The 13601-nt window shown below is 36.0% G+C and overlaps 1 protein-coding gene across 2 annotated transcripts in view; it reads left to right on the top strand.

The window, feature by feature from the left end:
- Positions 1-13601, top strand: part of LOC130013266 (DNA polymerase delta catalytic subunit-like) — a 281681-nt gene that overhangs the window by 30773 nt on the left and 237307 nt on the right. For both annotated transcript variants that reach the window (XM_056102083.1, XM_056102082.1), the window contains exons 4-5: positions 878-994; positions 4057-4229. In XM_056102083.1, the coding sequence (XP_055958058.1) occupies positions 878-994; positions 4057-4229 (290 nt within the window). The remainder of the gene's footprint in view (positions 1-877; positions 995-4056; positions 4230-13601) is intronic.

The raw sequence follows: 13601 nt of genomic DNA, 5'->3' as shown, positions 1-13601 counted from the left end.
ATCCAAGTAGTGTTCACATATTCGCTCACTCTCAATCAGCTCCCAAAATAACTGAATTGGCAGACTACGTAACAAACCAATGGGCGAGGGTGAATATGCTACTCATCAGTGGAACCACTACCACACAAGGGAACACAGAACCAACAACACTCTTTAAGGATGGCATTCAAGGATCAAGAAGCTTGTTGTTAAAGCTCATCCGAATGTTTTTGATATGATCACATTTTTACAACAAGAGCAAAATATTAATGAAATTAGAATTGTACAGTATGTCGGGGGACAGGAACCACCAAGGAAGAGACATAAATATGCACAAATCCAAAGCCAGCTCCAGGAATTAAAGAAAACAAAGAAAAGAAATTAACTTTAGTCGAGTATCTAGACAGGGTGTCTTATTTGGTGAAATTAAATTAATTTGTTTTTATTTCTTAAAAGTCCTATGCCAAACATGTTAAAATGTTAGTTAATTAGTCATATTAGGTATTATGGAAGTGTAAATTCTTATAACAATCTATAAATCCATTGTTACATTTTTATACGCCCACGTATATTGTCGTCGCCCCTGTCAGTCCTTCCGTCCACAATTTGTGGACACTCTACAGGTCACAATTTTTATCTGATTTTGACGGAGCTTGAAATATAGGTAGATATCCCAAAGATCTTGGTTTCTTTCGATATTGGCATGTATTGGACCATAACGGCAGACTGATTACCACCAGGCATCGTATTCTTCGTGAAATTTTACTTTAGAAAAGTTGGGTCTGGTTTTGTGCCTCCAGACTAAATGTTCCAGACTCACAATCGAGCACCACCCAGTCTTCATTGCTTTTTGTATATTTATAGCATTTATGTTTATTGTCTTGTAATTTTTTTAAAGGTGAAGGACCAGAGTCAAGAAAAACTAATACAACGTGGTCACGCCCACCATCACCTAAAATAGACTCAAAAACTGATAAATTAATTTTCCAGCAGTTGGACATTGATTTTTATATCGGTAAGATATACATTTTAGATACTTTGTTGTCTGGAATTATGCATATTTTGAGATATGGTATAAAAACAACATTTTTCATACAGAAAAAAAAGCAGCTTCTAATATCTCAGTATGTCTGTCTTACCCAGGGTACAAAATAACCATTTTTGTACGCCTGCATTGCCGTCGCCCCCGTCTGTCGGTCGGTCGGTCCGATTGTTTTAAAATTGATATATGTTGTTCACATTGGTGAAATGAAGAAGCCTATTTAATTTCAATAATTTCCGTTTATTAAGTCTAGAGTTAAGGCCCTTATATCACTTTGTTGGACCTTGTAAACGCTCCAACGCCAAATGTTTAATTGGATCTTTGTGAAATTTATATGCGTTATTCAAATTTCAGCAATTTCTGTTTATTACGTCTATAATTATGGCCCTTGTTTCACTTTATTGAACCTTGTGAACACTCCAACGCCAAAAGTTATCATCTGATCTTTCTGAAATTTATTTGCATTATTTAAATTAGTGAAACGAAGAAGCAATTTCCATTTATTACGTCTAGAGTTATGACCCGTGTTTCACTTATTTGAACCTTGTGAACGCTCTAACGACTAAAGTTATCATTCGATCTTTCTGAAATTTATATGCAATATTTAAAATAGTGAAACCACGAAGCCTATTGAATTTCAACAATTTACAATAATTACTTGTAGAGTTATGGCCCTTGTTTCACTCTGTTCAACCTTGTTAATGCTCGATTGATGAAAGTTACCATCCAATATGTATGAAATTTATATGCATCATTAAAATTTGTGAAGCAGAGGTCTCTAGAATTTCAGTCAATTATTTCTAGAGTTATGGCCCTTGTTTTACTTTGTGAACCCTGTGAATGTTTGAGTGACAAAAGTGATCATCCGATCTGTATGAAATTTATGTTCATTATTTAAATTAGTAAAACGAAAAAGCCTGTCAAATTTCAACAATTTCTGTAAACTACTTCCAAAGTTGAGGCCCTTGTTTCAGTTTGTAAAACCTTGTGAACCCTCAAACAAAAATTATAATCTGATCTGTATGGAACTGTCTTGTAAAGGCCCCCAATTACCTACAAAGGAATAAATATGCGATAACCCTTGTTGACCGCTCAGACGATTTAGCTGCTGTGGGGGTATGTTTCGTTGCCTGGCAACCTATCTTTGAACATACAAAGGTTATGTAGAGCAAAAGTTTACTACACAAGAAAAAAGTCATATTTTATTGAAAATTACACTCCAATTTGTGATCAGTATGTTCAAATTGGTATAGAACAAAAAATGCTACTACAGTGGACTCTGTCATATGCGACCTCTGAATACTCCGGCACTCTGTGAAATCTGACATCAATTTCATGTCTCGATTTATTTCCTTATTATTTCAGCCAAAAAATCTTTGAGTAATCCGTACTCTGAATATTCCGAATTACGATATCAATCAGCCGTCCCGTTAACATGATTTCCATTGAATCAACACTGTATGATCAATCGATGGGTGTGAAGCCACAAAATCAATTATCGGTGAGATAAAAACTCGCTTGCGTAGGTCTTTGTTGATTAATTTTATAATCTCTTGTAAGACAGTTGTGACAAATACTCAAGAATACCCACGAATTATTCAGTCGTAAAAATATTCCTAGCACCTGTTGGAAACATTCGTTGCGCATGCCGATTGAACCTGAATACCTAAGTTTGATCACCCTAAGGATCTATTTGAACTGTGTGACGACAACCTGGACATAGAACGACAGATTATCAATGAACACGTGACACCAAAGACAAGTGTGCTATCAACTAAAGATGACAGAGATAAATTAACAACAGACTTGACCTATTCAAAATACCTACGCATGTTAAATGAAATAAAAATTAATAATAAAATTTTGAATGTACAGAAAGGTTTATCATTTTTAAAGGGAATAACATTCTGGGGATTCGAAGCTACATTATAATAAAACTTCTGGTTTTCGAAGTTACAATAATACTTCCGGTTTTGAGAAAACTGAGTATTCCCACATTCTGCGTAATCCGACATATTGTAACAATCCCGTGCAATGTCGGATTTGACAGAGTCCACTGTATATAGGGTGACCCATGCACTCTACAGAAATACAGTCCACCGCTGATAGTTCGAGACTACCACTGAAGCGTGCACATTCGCCGTGTCGAGACCAACTTTCTGACAGTATGATATTATAAATAGCCATGGCATGTGCAATTCTCTACAAATCTATCAACTATTACAGCCGTAAAAAATTTATTGTTGACGATTTTGAATAGCAGTAAAATTAAGCTTCTTGGTTATTACAGCAGATTTAGAAATTGCGTTCGTTTCATTTTTTAAATCGCTTTATCATTAACTGTACCGTTAAGAGCGGCATCTTTTGGTTTAGTACAAATAATATCTCTGAAACACTCGGGTTAGACAGGAACATGATACTAGCAGTAGTTTCATTTTACTTTTACAAGCTTCTTAAAACAATTGTTGAGCTAGCTAACGTGCTTATTTCTAAATTCAATTTCTTGTTCTAGCTTTCTGTTATGTTTCGTAAAAAAGTAGTCTTGATTATCCCGACCTGTCAATCAGACGTAGAATGGTCGATAGACTGGTTAAGCGGGACTAATTTCAAAACAAGGGCACGTAACCTATCTTTTACTCAAAAGTGTCTGGATGTTATGGACGACACTTGGAACCAGTTTTCAGTCTATTATTTATAGATGATTAATGGTCATAGCTTATTAAGTACAACATGATCGTTTATTTAGTGACTTTAATTGTGTGAAACTGATTTGAGGCTTGGCATATATATAAATATTGTGGCGTAATTGTCGAGATATTTGGAGATATTTATTTATGGTGGGTCACCCTACTGTATATGCAAATGTAAAATGATTTTAACCCTTTGACCAATATAGGGAATGAACTTTGATTCTTCCAAACCCCAAAACTGAGCATTTTATTTTGGAAACATGACATTTATAAATACTTTTATAGAATTAATACAGAATGACATTGTTGCACAAATTATTGATTTAAAGACGTAACATATTTCAGGAAAACATCTAGATGGTATGCCAGGTGCTAAACTTGGTCCTGTGCCAATTATTAGAATGTATGGTATTAATATGCAAGGTAATAGTATTATGGCACATATTCACGGATTCCATCCTTATTTCTATGTACCTGCTCAGCAAGGTTTCGTCAAAGATCACTGTGGAAAATTTAAGGTAACATTAATATTTTTTGGGTCTTGTTTAAGATTAAAGGGGTGGGGGAGGGTAATACATGTCGACCAAGTCTTGAGAGGGAGAAGAGTCTTAAATTGTTTAAAAACTCAGGCCTTCACCTAGATCCCCTTGTTAAAAGTAAACACAGAAAGTAAACACAGTTTACTTCATTATCAAGTCTCTTGTCCGTTATTACCGTCATGTTTAATTAAACAACCAGACCTAAACAATCAAGACTAAATTAATAATTATCCAATGAAATTCCAAGAAATCATAATCTGCGGGAAATTGTCCTGTAGAGTGGTTTCGTGAATCTTGGGTAGTAGGTAAAAAACGACCTGGTTTAGGGTCGTCAACTATAAGGCCTTTTATAAGTTTTTCAGTGATCTGTCCCGACTGGTAGAGTTTAGTTCAGGGCTTGCCACGAGCAAATTGGAGGCGAGTAGATGACTACTCACGCAAATATAGACTTGCGCGAGTGAGGCGAGTACATGTATTTACTCACGCAGAATGATGTGCGTGAGTAGCCATTTAAATTCCATGTGCCTAATGGCAATGCTCTTGTCACTTCGGTGGAAGCGGACGTTGAATAAAGCTATTTCACACACAAAGGCAATGCATACTCTTTCATTTCCTTGGCAGTAATATTATCTGTAAATCGTCTTCCCATGACAAGAACGTTGCAAGGGAAACTGGGTTTCCCTTTGCCATCGTTGGCGTGCTGAGGGGATTCGGGTAAAGCTTAGAAAGGTAAAAGAACAGGCAAAACAATTTCAATCCCATCAATTTGTAGAAAAGATGCGGGATCGAAAGAATTGCTATTAATAGAAACGACAACATCCGCTCAATGTTTGATTATCCAGACACGGCAAAGGACATCCGCTTAAAAACCGCCTGGCATTACGCGTCTCAAAGTATTTTTAGTAACAACAGTTGGCACTGGAAAGACACGCCGCGTGCGCAATAGTGCATCAACATGAAGGCATACAAATTGTTTACGGCTTTTTATATTACGATATTCAATTATTTCTGATTAAATTATTTTTTATATTTGCGCGAGTACTTAATCACTCACGTAAATTTGGTTTTACGTGAGCGTAGCATGCGCGCGAGAAATTACTCGCGTCTCGTGACAAGCCCTGTAGTTAAAAGTTGATTAATTTCAGTATTGAATTTCGAAGTTGGGTCTTCAACAAGGCGCATGTAAAACGCAGTGTTAGATAGTTCTGTCTCTGCTTCTAGGATGTAATCGGTTTTGTTGAGCATGACAAGGGCCAAGCCTTTGTCGGCTTTTTTAATAATAATGTCCGGGTTCGTTTTTAATTGAACAATGGCTACCCTTTCTTCTTTAGAAAGATGAATTGTTTCTTTTAAATTTTATAATCTTGGTTTTAAGGATTAGGTTTTTTATACGCCCACATGGAAATGTGGTCATATATTGCCGTCGCCTCCGTCCGTCCGTCTATCGTCCACAATTTCTTGTGAACACTCTACAGACTACATTGATATATGTTGTTTGCATTAGTGAGATGAAGAAACCTATTCAATTTCAATAACTTCCGTTAATTTCTTCTGGAGTTATGGCCCTTGTTTCACTTTGTTGCACCTTGTGAACGCCAAAAGTTATCAACCAATCTGTATGAAATTTATATGCATCATTTAAATTAGTAAAACAAAGAAGCCTTTGTTGAATCTTGTAAACGCGTGAATGACAAAAGTTATCAACCGATCTGTATGATATTTATATGCATCATTTAAATTAGTAAAAAAAAAAGAAGCCTATCGAATTTCAGCAATTTCCGTTAATTTCTTCTGGAGTTATGGCTCTTGTTTCACTTTGTTGAACGCTTTAACGACAAAAGTTTTTAACCGATCTATATGAAATTTATATGCATCATTTGAATTAGTAAAACAAAGTATCCAACCGAATTTCAGCAATTTCCATTAAGTTATGGCCCTTGTTTCACTTTGTTGCACCTTGTGAACACTCTAATGACAACAGTTATCATTGGATCTGTTTGAAATTGATATGCATCTTTAAATTAGTGAAACGAAGAAGCCTATTTAATTTCTGTTAATTTCGTCTTGAGTTATGGCCCTTGTTTCACTTTGTTGCACCTTGTGAACACTCTAACAACAAAAGTTATCAACCGATTTGTATGAAATTTATATGCATCGTTTAAATTAGTAAAACCAACAAGCCTATTGAGTTTTAGCAAATTTCCGTTAAATACATCTAGATTATGGCCCTTGTTTAACTTTGTTGAATCTTGTGAACGCTTGAACGACAAAAGTTATCACCTAATCTGTATGAAATTCATATGCATCATTTAAAATAGTGAAATGAAGTATCCTATTGAATATCATCAATTTCCTTAAATTACGTGTAGAGTTATGGCCCTTGATTTACTTTGCTGAAATTTGTGAACATTCGAATGACAAAAGTTATCATCCGATCTGTATGAAATTTATATGCATTATTTGAATTAGTAAAATGAAAAAGCCTGTCGAATTTGAACAATTTCTGTAGATTACTTCCAGAGTTACGGCCTTTGTTTAGGTTTTTTACGCCCACATTGAAATTTGGTCGTATATTGTGGTCGCCCCCTTCCATTTGTCCATCGGTCCGGCATCCACAATTGCTTGTGGACGCTCTAGAGGCTAAAGTTAATATCCGATTGACTTTAAATTTATGCACAGTGTTTAGGTCATGAGGCAAAGGAGCCTATGATCACTTCAAAAAATCTTGTGGACGCTCTAGAGGCTAAAGTTAATATCCGATTGACTTTAAATTTATACACAGTGTTTAAGGTCATGAGACGAAGAAGCCTATTGATTTTCAGCGATTTCAGATAATCACTGCCAGAGTTATGGCCCTTGATCACTTTGAAAAATCTTGTGGACACTCTAGAGGCTAAAGTTAATATCCGATTGACTTTAAATTCATACACTGTGTTTAAGCTGTTTCAATGGCATTTAGTAATTGAACTAGAGATCCCTGTTTTGTCAGCATTAACCAAGCATTGTTGTGTACATGTATATATTGTCCTGTCATATTTTCATTTTTTAACATAGCTTGATAATGACTAGAGAAGCCTAGTCGAAACGTCGCTCAGTTAAAAGCAGTAATTGTATTCCATAGAATTGTGACCTTATACTGTGTTTAAGGTCATGAGACGAAGAATCCTATTGATTTTTAACAATTTCTGATAATTACTGCCAGAGTTATGGCCCTTGATCACTTTGAAAAATCTTGTGGACGCTCTAGAGGCCAAAGTTAATATCCGATTGACTTTAAATTTTTACACAGTGTTTAAGTTTCATTACATCAATACCTTGACTAAGTTCGATAATGAGCATTTTCTGCTCAGGGTAAGCAGAGTGATAAGCAATTTGATTGGCCGAGACTTTGGAACACAGTAACTCTCCTTCTAATTGAGCTAAAATGTTCAAACTTGGTGTATGTGTAGGTGTCACAGCTCCATTGCCCGCGTTGGATAAAAGTCATTTTTTCCTGATTTGTAACCCTTTTTCAACTTAACGTCATACGGTGGCTATTTAATATTTTGTAATAATTTTTAAATTAGGAAGATAGCCTAGTTTTGTACAACTGATAATTAGTACATCGATTTCTATCCACTTAAACGGGAATTATACCCAAATAAAGTTGGACCAACTAGCTGAAATAATTTGAAAAATGGCCCAATTTCTGGATTTGCTGTTGGCGATTTACAACATTTCGTTTGAGATGATGGAACTGACATAGATTATGAATTAGGTCAGTCATGTCAATAATATAATTACTACTATCATCACTCAGTATCGATTCGGATACCCAATTTTCGCAAAACGTTTTACTAAATAATTTAGCATTATATAACAGTTGTCATACTAATTATTATAATTTTAATTCTTTTTTTTTTTAGGAAACTATATTAAACACCTTGAGTATCACATATTTGTTGGCCCGTTAAACAAATTGAATGAACCGACAAACCTAAGGCCTTAATTAGGCCATAGATAATACCGTATATTCATTTACATTGATTAAAATATACAAAAAAGGAAGCTGCTCAATGGGCTACATAGCAATTTGAAGGAATAATAGAAATATTCAAAAGTGAAGTAAAAACATAACAATTCTTTGAGTTAGATTGTAGCTTTTAGGCCTAGGCCTTTATAAACATGACTAGGCCTACCATAGCCTTTCAGTAACTTAGTAACCTACTTTTACTCTTTAGTCTTTAGAGAATAATTTTTTTATTGGTATATGTTATCTTCTGAGTAGAAAATAATATGCAAAAGCAGAATTCTAACAATAATGTAAGCAAGGAATGCTGAGAACAATGATAATGAAACAGCAGTTGTCCGTTTTTTTAAAATTATGTGGTTGCTATGACAACCATCCACAATCCTTACTAATTCACTAAAATTATACAATTCTTAATATTTTATATTACATGGGCTATAAATATATGCTAAAATGCTTTCTGCTACTGTACTTAAAATGTGGCGATCAATTGGTTTGTCATGGTAAACATCATTGAAAATGGAATAACGTTGCCTTTTTTGGGGTGTTTGTTTTCGTTTTGATTGCTATTAAAACCAAATATTAAGTAATATACAAGAGTAAAGATAAGTAATTTTAAAAATTCACAAACATATTTACTTGTAAACAAAATTTCTCTTCAAGATTTTAATTCCTTTATATTTTATTTATGTCTTAATAATGGCCAAAATGGACAACTAGCTACTGCAGAATGTTCTTTAAAAGGGAATCCCTTTCCAGCTCTTGGGAGAAGACATATAAATATTTTCATTTTATTTATTTTTTAAAATCTTGTCCAATAGCTTCAGTTTTTAAAATAATACAATTATCAATATTGATGTCATGATTATTGGAAAATAATGCTTTTCGGAAAAAAATAAATGTGGTTGCTATTATGGTAACAGCCCAAACTCCTTCATGTTTTTCTCAAACTTACACAATCCATATCATTTGATATTACATGGGTTTCAAATATTTTAAACTGCTTACTTTAAAATGTGGTGATGACCTTTTGGGTTATGGTAAATAGCGTTGAAAATGGTCAAAAATTGCATTTTTTCCATTTTGGTTTGCTATGACAACCAAAATTGATAATATATGACGGATTGGAAATAAGTGATTTTAAAAATTCACAAACTTTTTGACATATTCCCATAATTTCACTTGTGTATCTCCATTCCTTCTTATTTTATTAATGTCCCAAAAACGCCCCAAAAATAGGCAATTGTGTGCCGCGGAAAATTGTTCAAAAATGAACATATATTTAGCTCTTGAGAGAAGACATATATATTTTTTTACTCTTCTTTTTTTCGTTAATCATACTTGATAGCTACTGATTTTAAAATGCATAACAACCAGGTTCAATATTTCAGATATAAAATGCACAAGATAAAAAATGGACCAAAATCGCTCTGACAAAATGGAATTTTTGAGAAAACCTATGTATTTTGCAGTTACTGTGGAAATCGGTGTAATTATTACAAAAATGTGAAAATTGAAACATAATTAGCCTTAAAGTTGTATTTCATGAATTTACATCTTCATTTTTGATAGGTTTGATATGAAATGAAATATGGCATCACAAAAATCACCAAAAATGGCTTTTTCAAAGTGTTGAAAAACCTTTCTTCCGCGAAAAGTCAAAAATCGCAACTTTGAGCCTCAATAAAAAAAAAAGTTTTCATCCGATTTTGAATCTGAAAAAAGTTTTGTGAGAAGAATGATGAGATCTACTTGAAAAGTTAATAAAGTCAAATGTATAATCATAATCTCAAAATCACCTTTTCCACCTAGTATGTGTTTATAAGGTCAATGCCTTGATGGGGTGTGAAGATGAGGATTTTCTGCTTATGGTAAGTAGAGATAAGCAATTTGATTGGTTGACGCTTTGGGACACGATAACTTTAGTTCCAATTAAGTGAGAGTGATAAAACTTGTTGTATAGTTTCATTACATCAATACCTTGACTAAGTTCGATATTGAGCATTTTTTGCTCCTGGTAAGCAGAGCGATAAGCAATTTGATTGGCCGAGACTTTGGAACACAATAACTCTCCTTCTAATCAAGCTAAGTGAGAGTGATGAAACTGCGATTAATTGATATGTGTCTTCTATTTATTTAGGTATTTCGGCGGGGGACACCAACCTCATTGTTGGCTTGTTTCCTGAATTATGGCCCTTGATTGTAGGAAAAATCACTTTCTTTTTAGCTTGTGCTCTATCCATCTCTCGAAAACGTGGGCGTATCCTGCTGGCAGCCGCTGGTATCTTTCAATTCGTCAACCGTTGATTGAACCAACGCCGTTTCCATATCCTCAAAACTATCGGAATGTGTGTAAATGACACCAGTTAACGCAGGGCATCCATTTTGTTTATGTACTTGCATAAGTCCATTAAATTTACTACTAGAAATGTTCTCTTAGGCCATAAACAAAAATGTTCTCATCATTGCCGTTAAATTGTCATCATTTTTTTCTCGTGCTTGTACCATGTGAGTTTGCATGTTGGATTTTTGGGGACGGATGAATAAGGCCTCCCGGTGACCGGCACTTTTTTTATGATCCACCCCTAATTAGTGTAACCGAGCAGTAGGATCGAAAGGATTGCCAACTCAAACTACAGGTTGTAGACGTTTATTATGCAAGCAAATCACAAAGAACAATGCAGCAGTGCTGTCGGCTTGTCTCGTAATCTCTCTGATTCTCCCTCGTCTCTCTGTCGTCAGTCGCACGCTTGTCACGTGACTTCTCCATACGGGTTCAGACCACTAGTGAGTGACAGGGTGTACAAGCATGTACAACAACAAACCCATTCGGCCACACTCTCCCCAACTTTGAGAGAAATGCGTCCTCGCATATATGTGATAAATGAAAAGATAATGAAACCAATAGCACTGCTCGCATATACAACAATGCGTCCTCCGCTTTCCTGTCTCGCTCATTTCGTTGAACAGCAGACTCGGTTAGGTTCTTGTACGCCGTTTCATAAGCACTTGTTAACCGCTTTTGATGTTCAATTACCCAATTTTCAGATGAATCGGACTCTGATCCTAATAGCACATCAATAGGGAGTACTGGATTCCTCCCAAATAATAGAAAATAGGGTGTGAACCCAGAAGATGAATGCGTCAAAGTATTATATGCAAATGTTAGCTCTTGTAAGTGATGTGGCCAACGTTTCTTGATATCATCTGGAAGACGCCTCAGTAGATTGTGTAGTGTACGATTGAACCTCTCGGTTTGACCGTTGCCCTGTGGATGGTAGGGGGTCGTTCGACTTTTCTTAATTCCGTACATGGCACACAGATTCTCAATAACCTTTGACTCAAAGTTACGGCCTTGGTCAGAATGTATCCTCCGCGGTACACCATAACGAACGAACCACTCTTTGACCAATAATTTCGCAGTTGTGGAGGCTTTCTGGTCTTTAGTGGCAACCGCCACGGTAAATTTCGAGAAAACATCTGTAATAACAAGTACATTCTCCATTCCGTTAGAAGCTCGTTCCAACAACGTAAAATCAATTGCAATGATTTCCAACGGAGCCCTAGCTAACAAATTTTTCATGGAAGGGTGTGGTTTAGGTAAACACGGCTTGGATACTACACATCTAATGCATGTCTTACATTTAGAATCCACATCATGCCACATTCCAGGCCAATAACAGCGGGACCTTACCAGATCGAATGTTCTTTCGATTCCCTGATGACCGGCCTTGTCATGAAGATTCTCCAAAACTTTGTCCTTGAGGGAACTGGGTAGAACAAGCTGATGGACTTCACCACTGACACTATCAGAAATCCGACGATACAGCACATTATCCTTTGTAAAGAGTTTGTCCCTCTGCCGAAAGAGAGTCATTACAGGTTTATTCAATTGCTTACGTTCCCTACGTGATGGATACTTGTTGACATCCCAAAATGATCGGAAGGTATTGATTGTTGGATCAGATCGTTGTAGCGAAATTAGTTGAGTCGGCGTATACGAAGGAAGCATCGCTATGGATTCTGAATATACTGGATCAGGTTTTACCGTAGACAAATCTTCATTAATTATAGACTGAAGACCTCGAGGCAAAAAACTCGACTTTGTAACTTCTTGAATCTTTGGTTTCACATCCACAAACACGTCATCCTGTAATCTCCGCGATAATGCATCCGCATTTTTATTACTGCTACCGCTTTTAAATTTCAGTTCGAAGTCGAAGACAGCCAAATCGGACATCCACCTTTGTTCCACGGCGCTCAATTTAGCTTTAAGTGAATGGCAGAGGGGATTATTATCAGAATATACCACACACTTCTGTCCTAACAAATAATCCCGAAATTTCTCGCACAATGCCCACTTTAAGCCTAACAATTCCAACTTACGGGAACTATAATTATCCATGTTCCTTTCCGCTCCACGGAGGGCTCGACTCGCGTAGGAAATCACACGCAATTCACCATCCTGATATTGGGAAAGAACCGCACCCAATCCATCAAAACTGGAATCAACCTCGACAACGAAAGGCTTACTGAAATCGGCATAGCCTAGAATTGGAGCTGTCGTTAATTTTGTAATTATAGAATGGAAAGCGTTATCCGAATGGTCGGACCATCCTTTGCTGATATCCTGACTTTTAGGCTCATTAAACTGTAGTAATAATGCGTGTAACGGAGCGATTATCTTAGCATAATCTTTAACGTAACGGCGATAAAAACCACAAAAACCCAAAAATGTCCGTAGCTGCTTAACAGTCTGTGGTTTCGGCCAATGTAACACGGATGAAATTTTGTCAGGGTCGGTAGATACACCCTGGGAAGACACGACATGACCTAAAAATTTGACTTTAACTTGACAAAATGAGCATTTAGAGGGTTTTAATTTTAGACCATGGTGCGCTAATGTGGTAAAAACAGAATCTAAACGGTGTAAATGTTTGGTAAACGACGTAGCAAACACAATAATATCATCCAAATAAACAAGAAGAATTCTAAACACATCTTCACGAAAACAAGCCTGCATTAAACGCTGAAATGTAGCTGGTCCATTGCATACACCAAACGGCATGCGTTTGTATTCAAAAAGGCCAAATGGCGTCGTAAATGCAGTTTTTATTTGATCTTCGTTACTCATAGCTATCTGGTTATAGCCAGAGGCTAAGTCCAGAGAACTAAAAACATTCGCACCGTACATAGAATCAAGGCTTTCCTCAATCCTAGGTAATGGGTATGAATCTTTGACAGTTTAAAGATTTAAATTCCTATAGTCCACACACATACGCAACTCACCTGACTTCTTCCTAACCAAAACAATAGGAGAGGAGTACGGACTATAACTTGGA

This window comes from Patella vulgata, chromosome 6 (assembly GCF_932274485.2).
Source record: "Patella vulgata chromosome 6, xgPatVulg1.2, whole genome shotgun sequence".
NCBI classification, from domain to species: Eukaryota; Metazoa; Mollusca; class Gastropoda; family Patellidae; genus Patella; species Patella vulgata.
The sequence above is the reverse complement of the archived record's forward strand: the minus strand, read 5'-3'. Positions and strand labels throughout refer to the sequence as shown.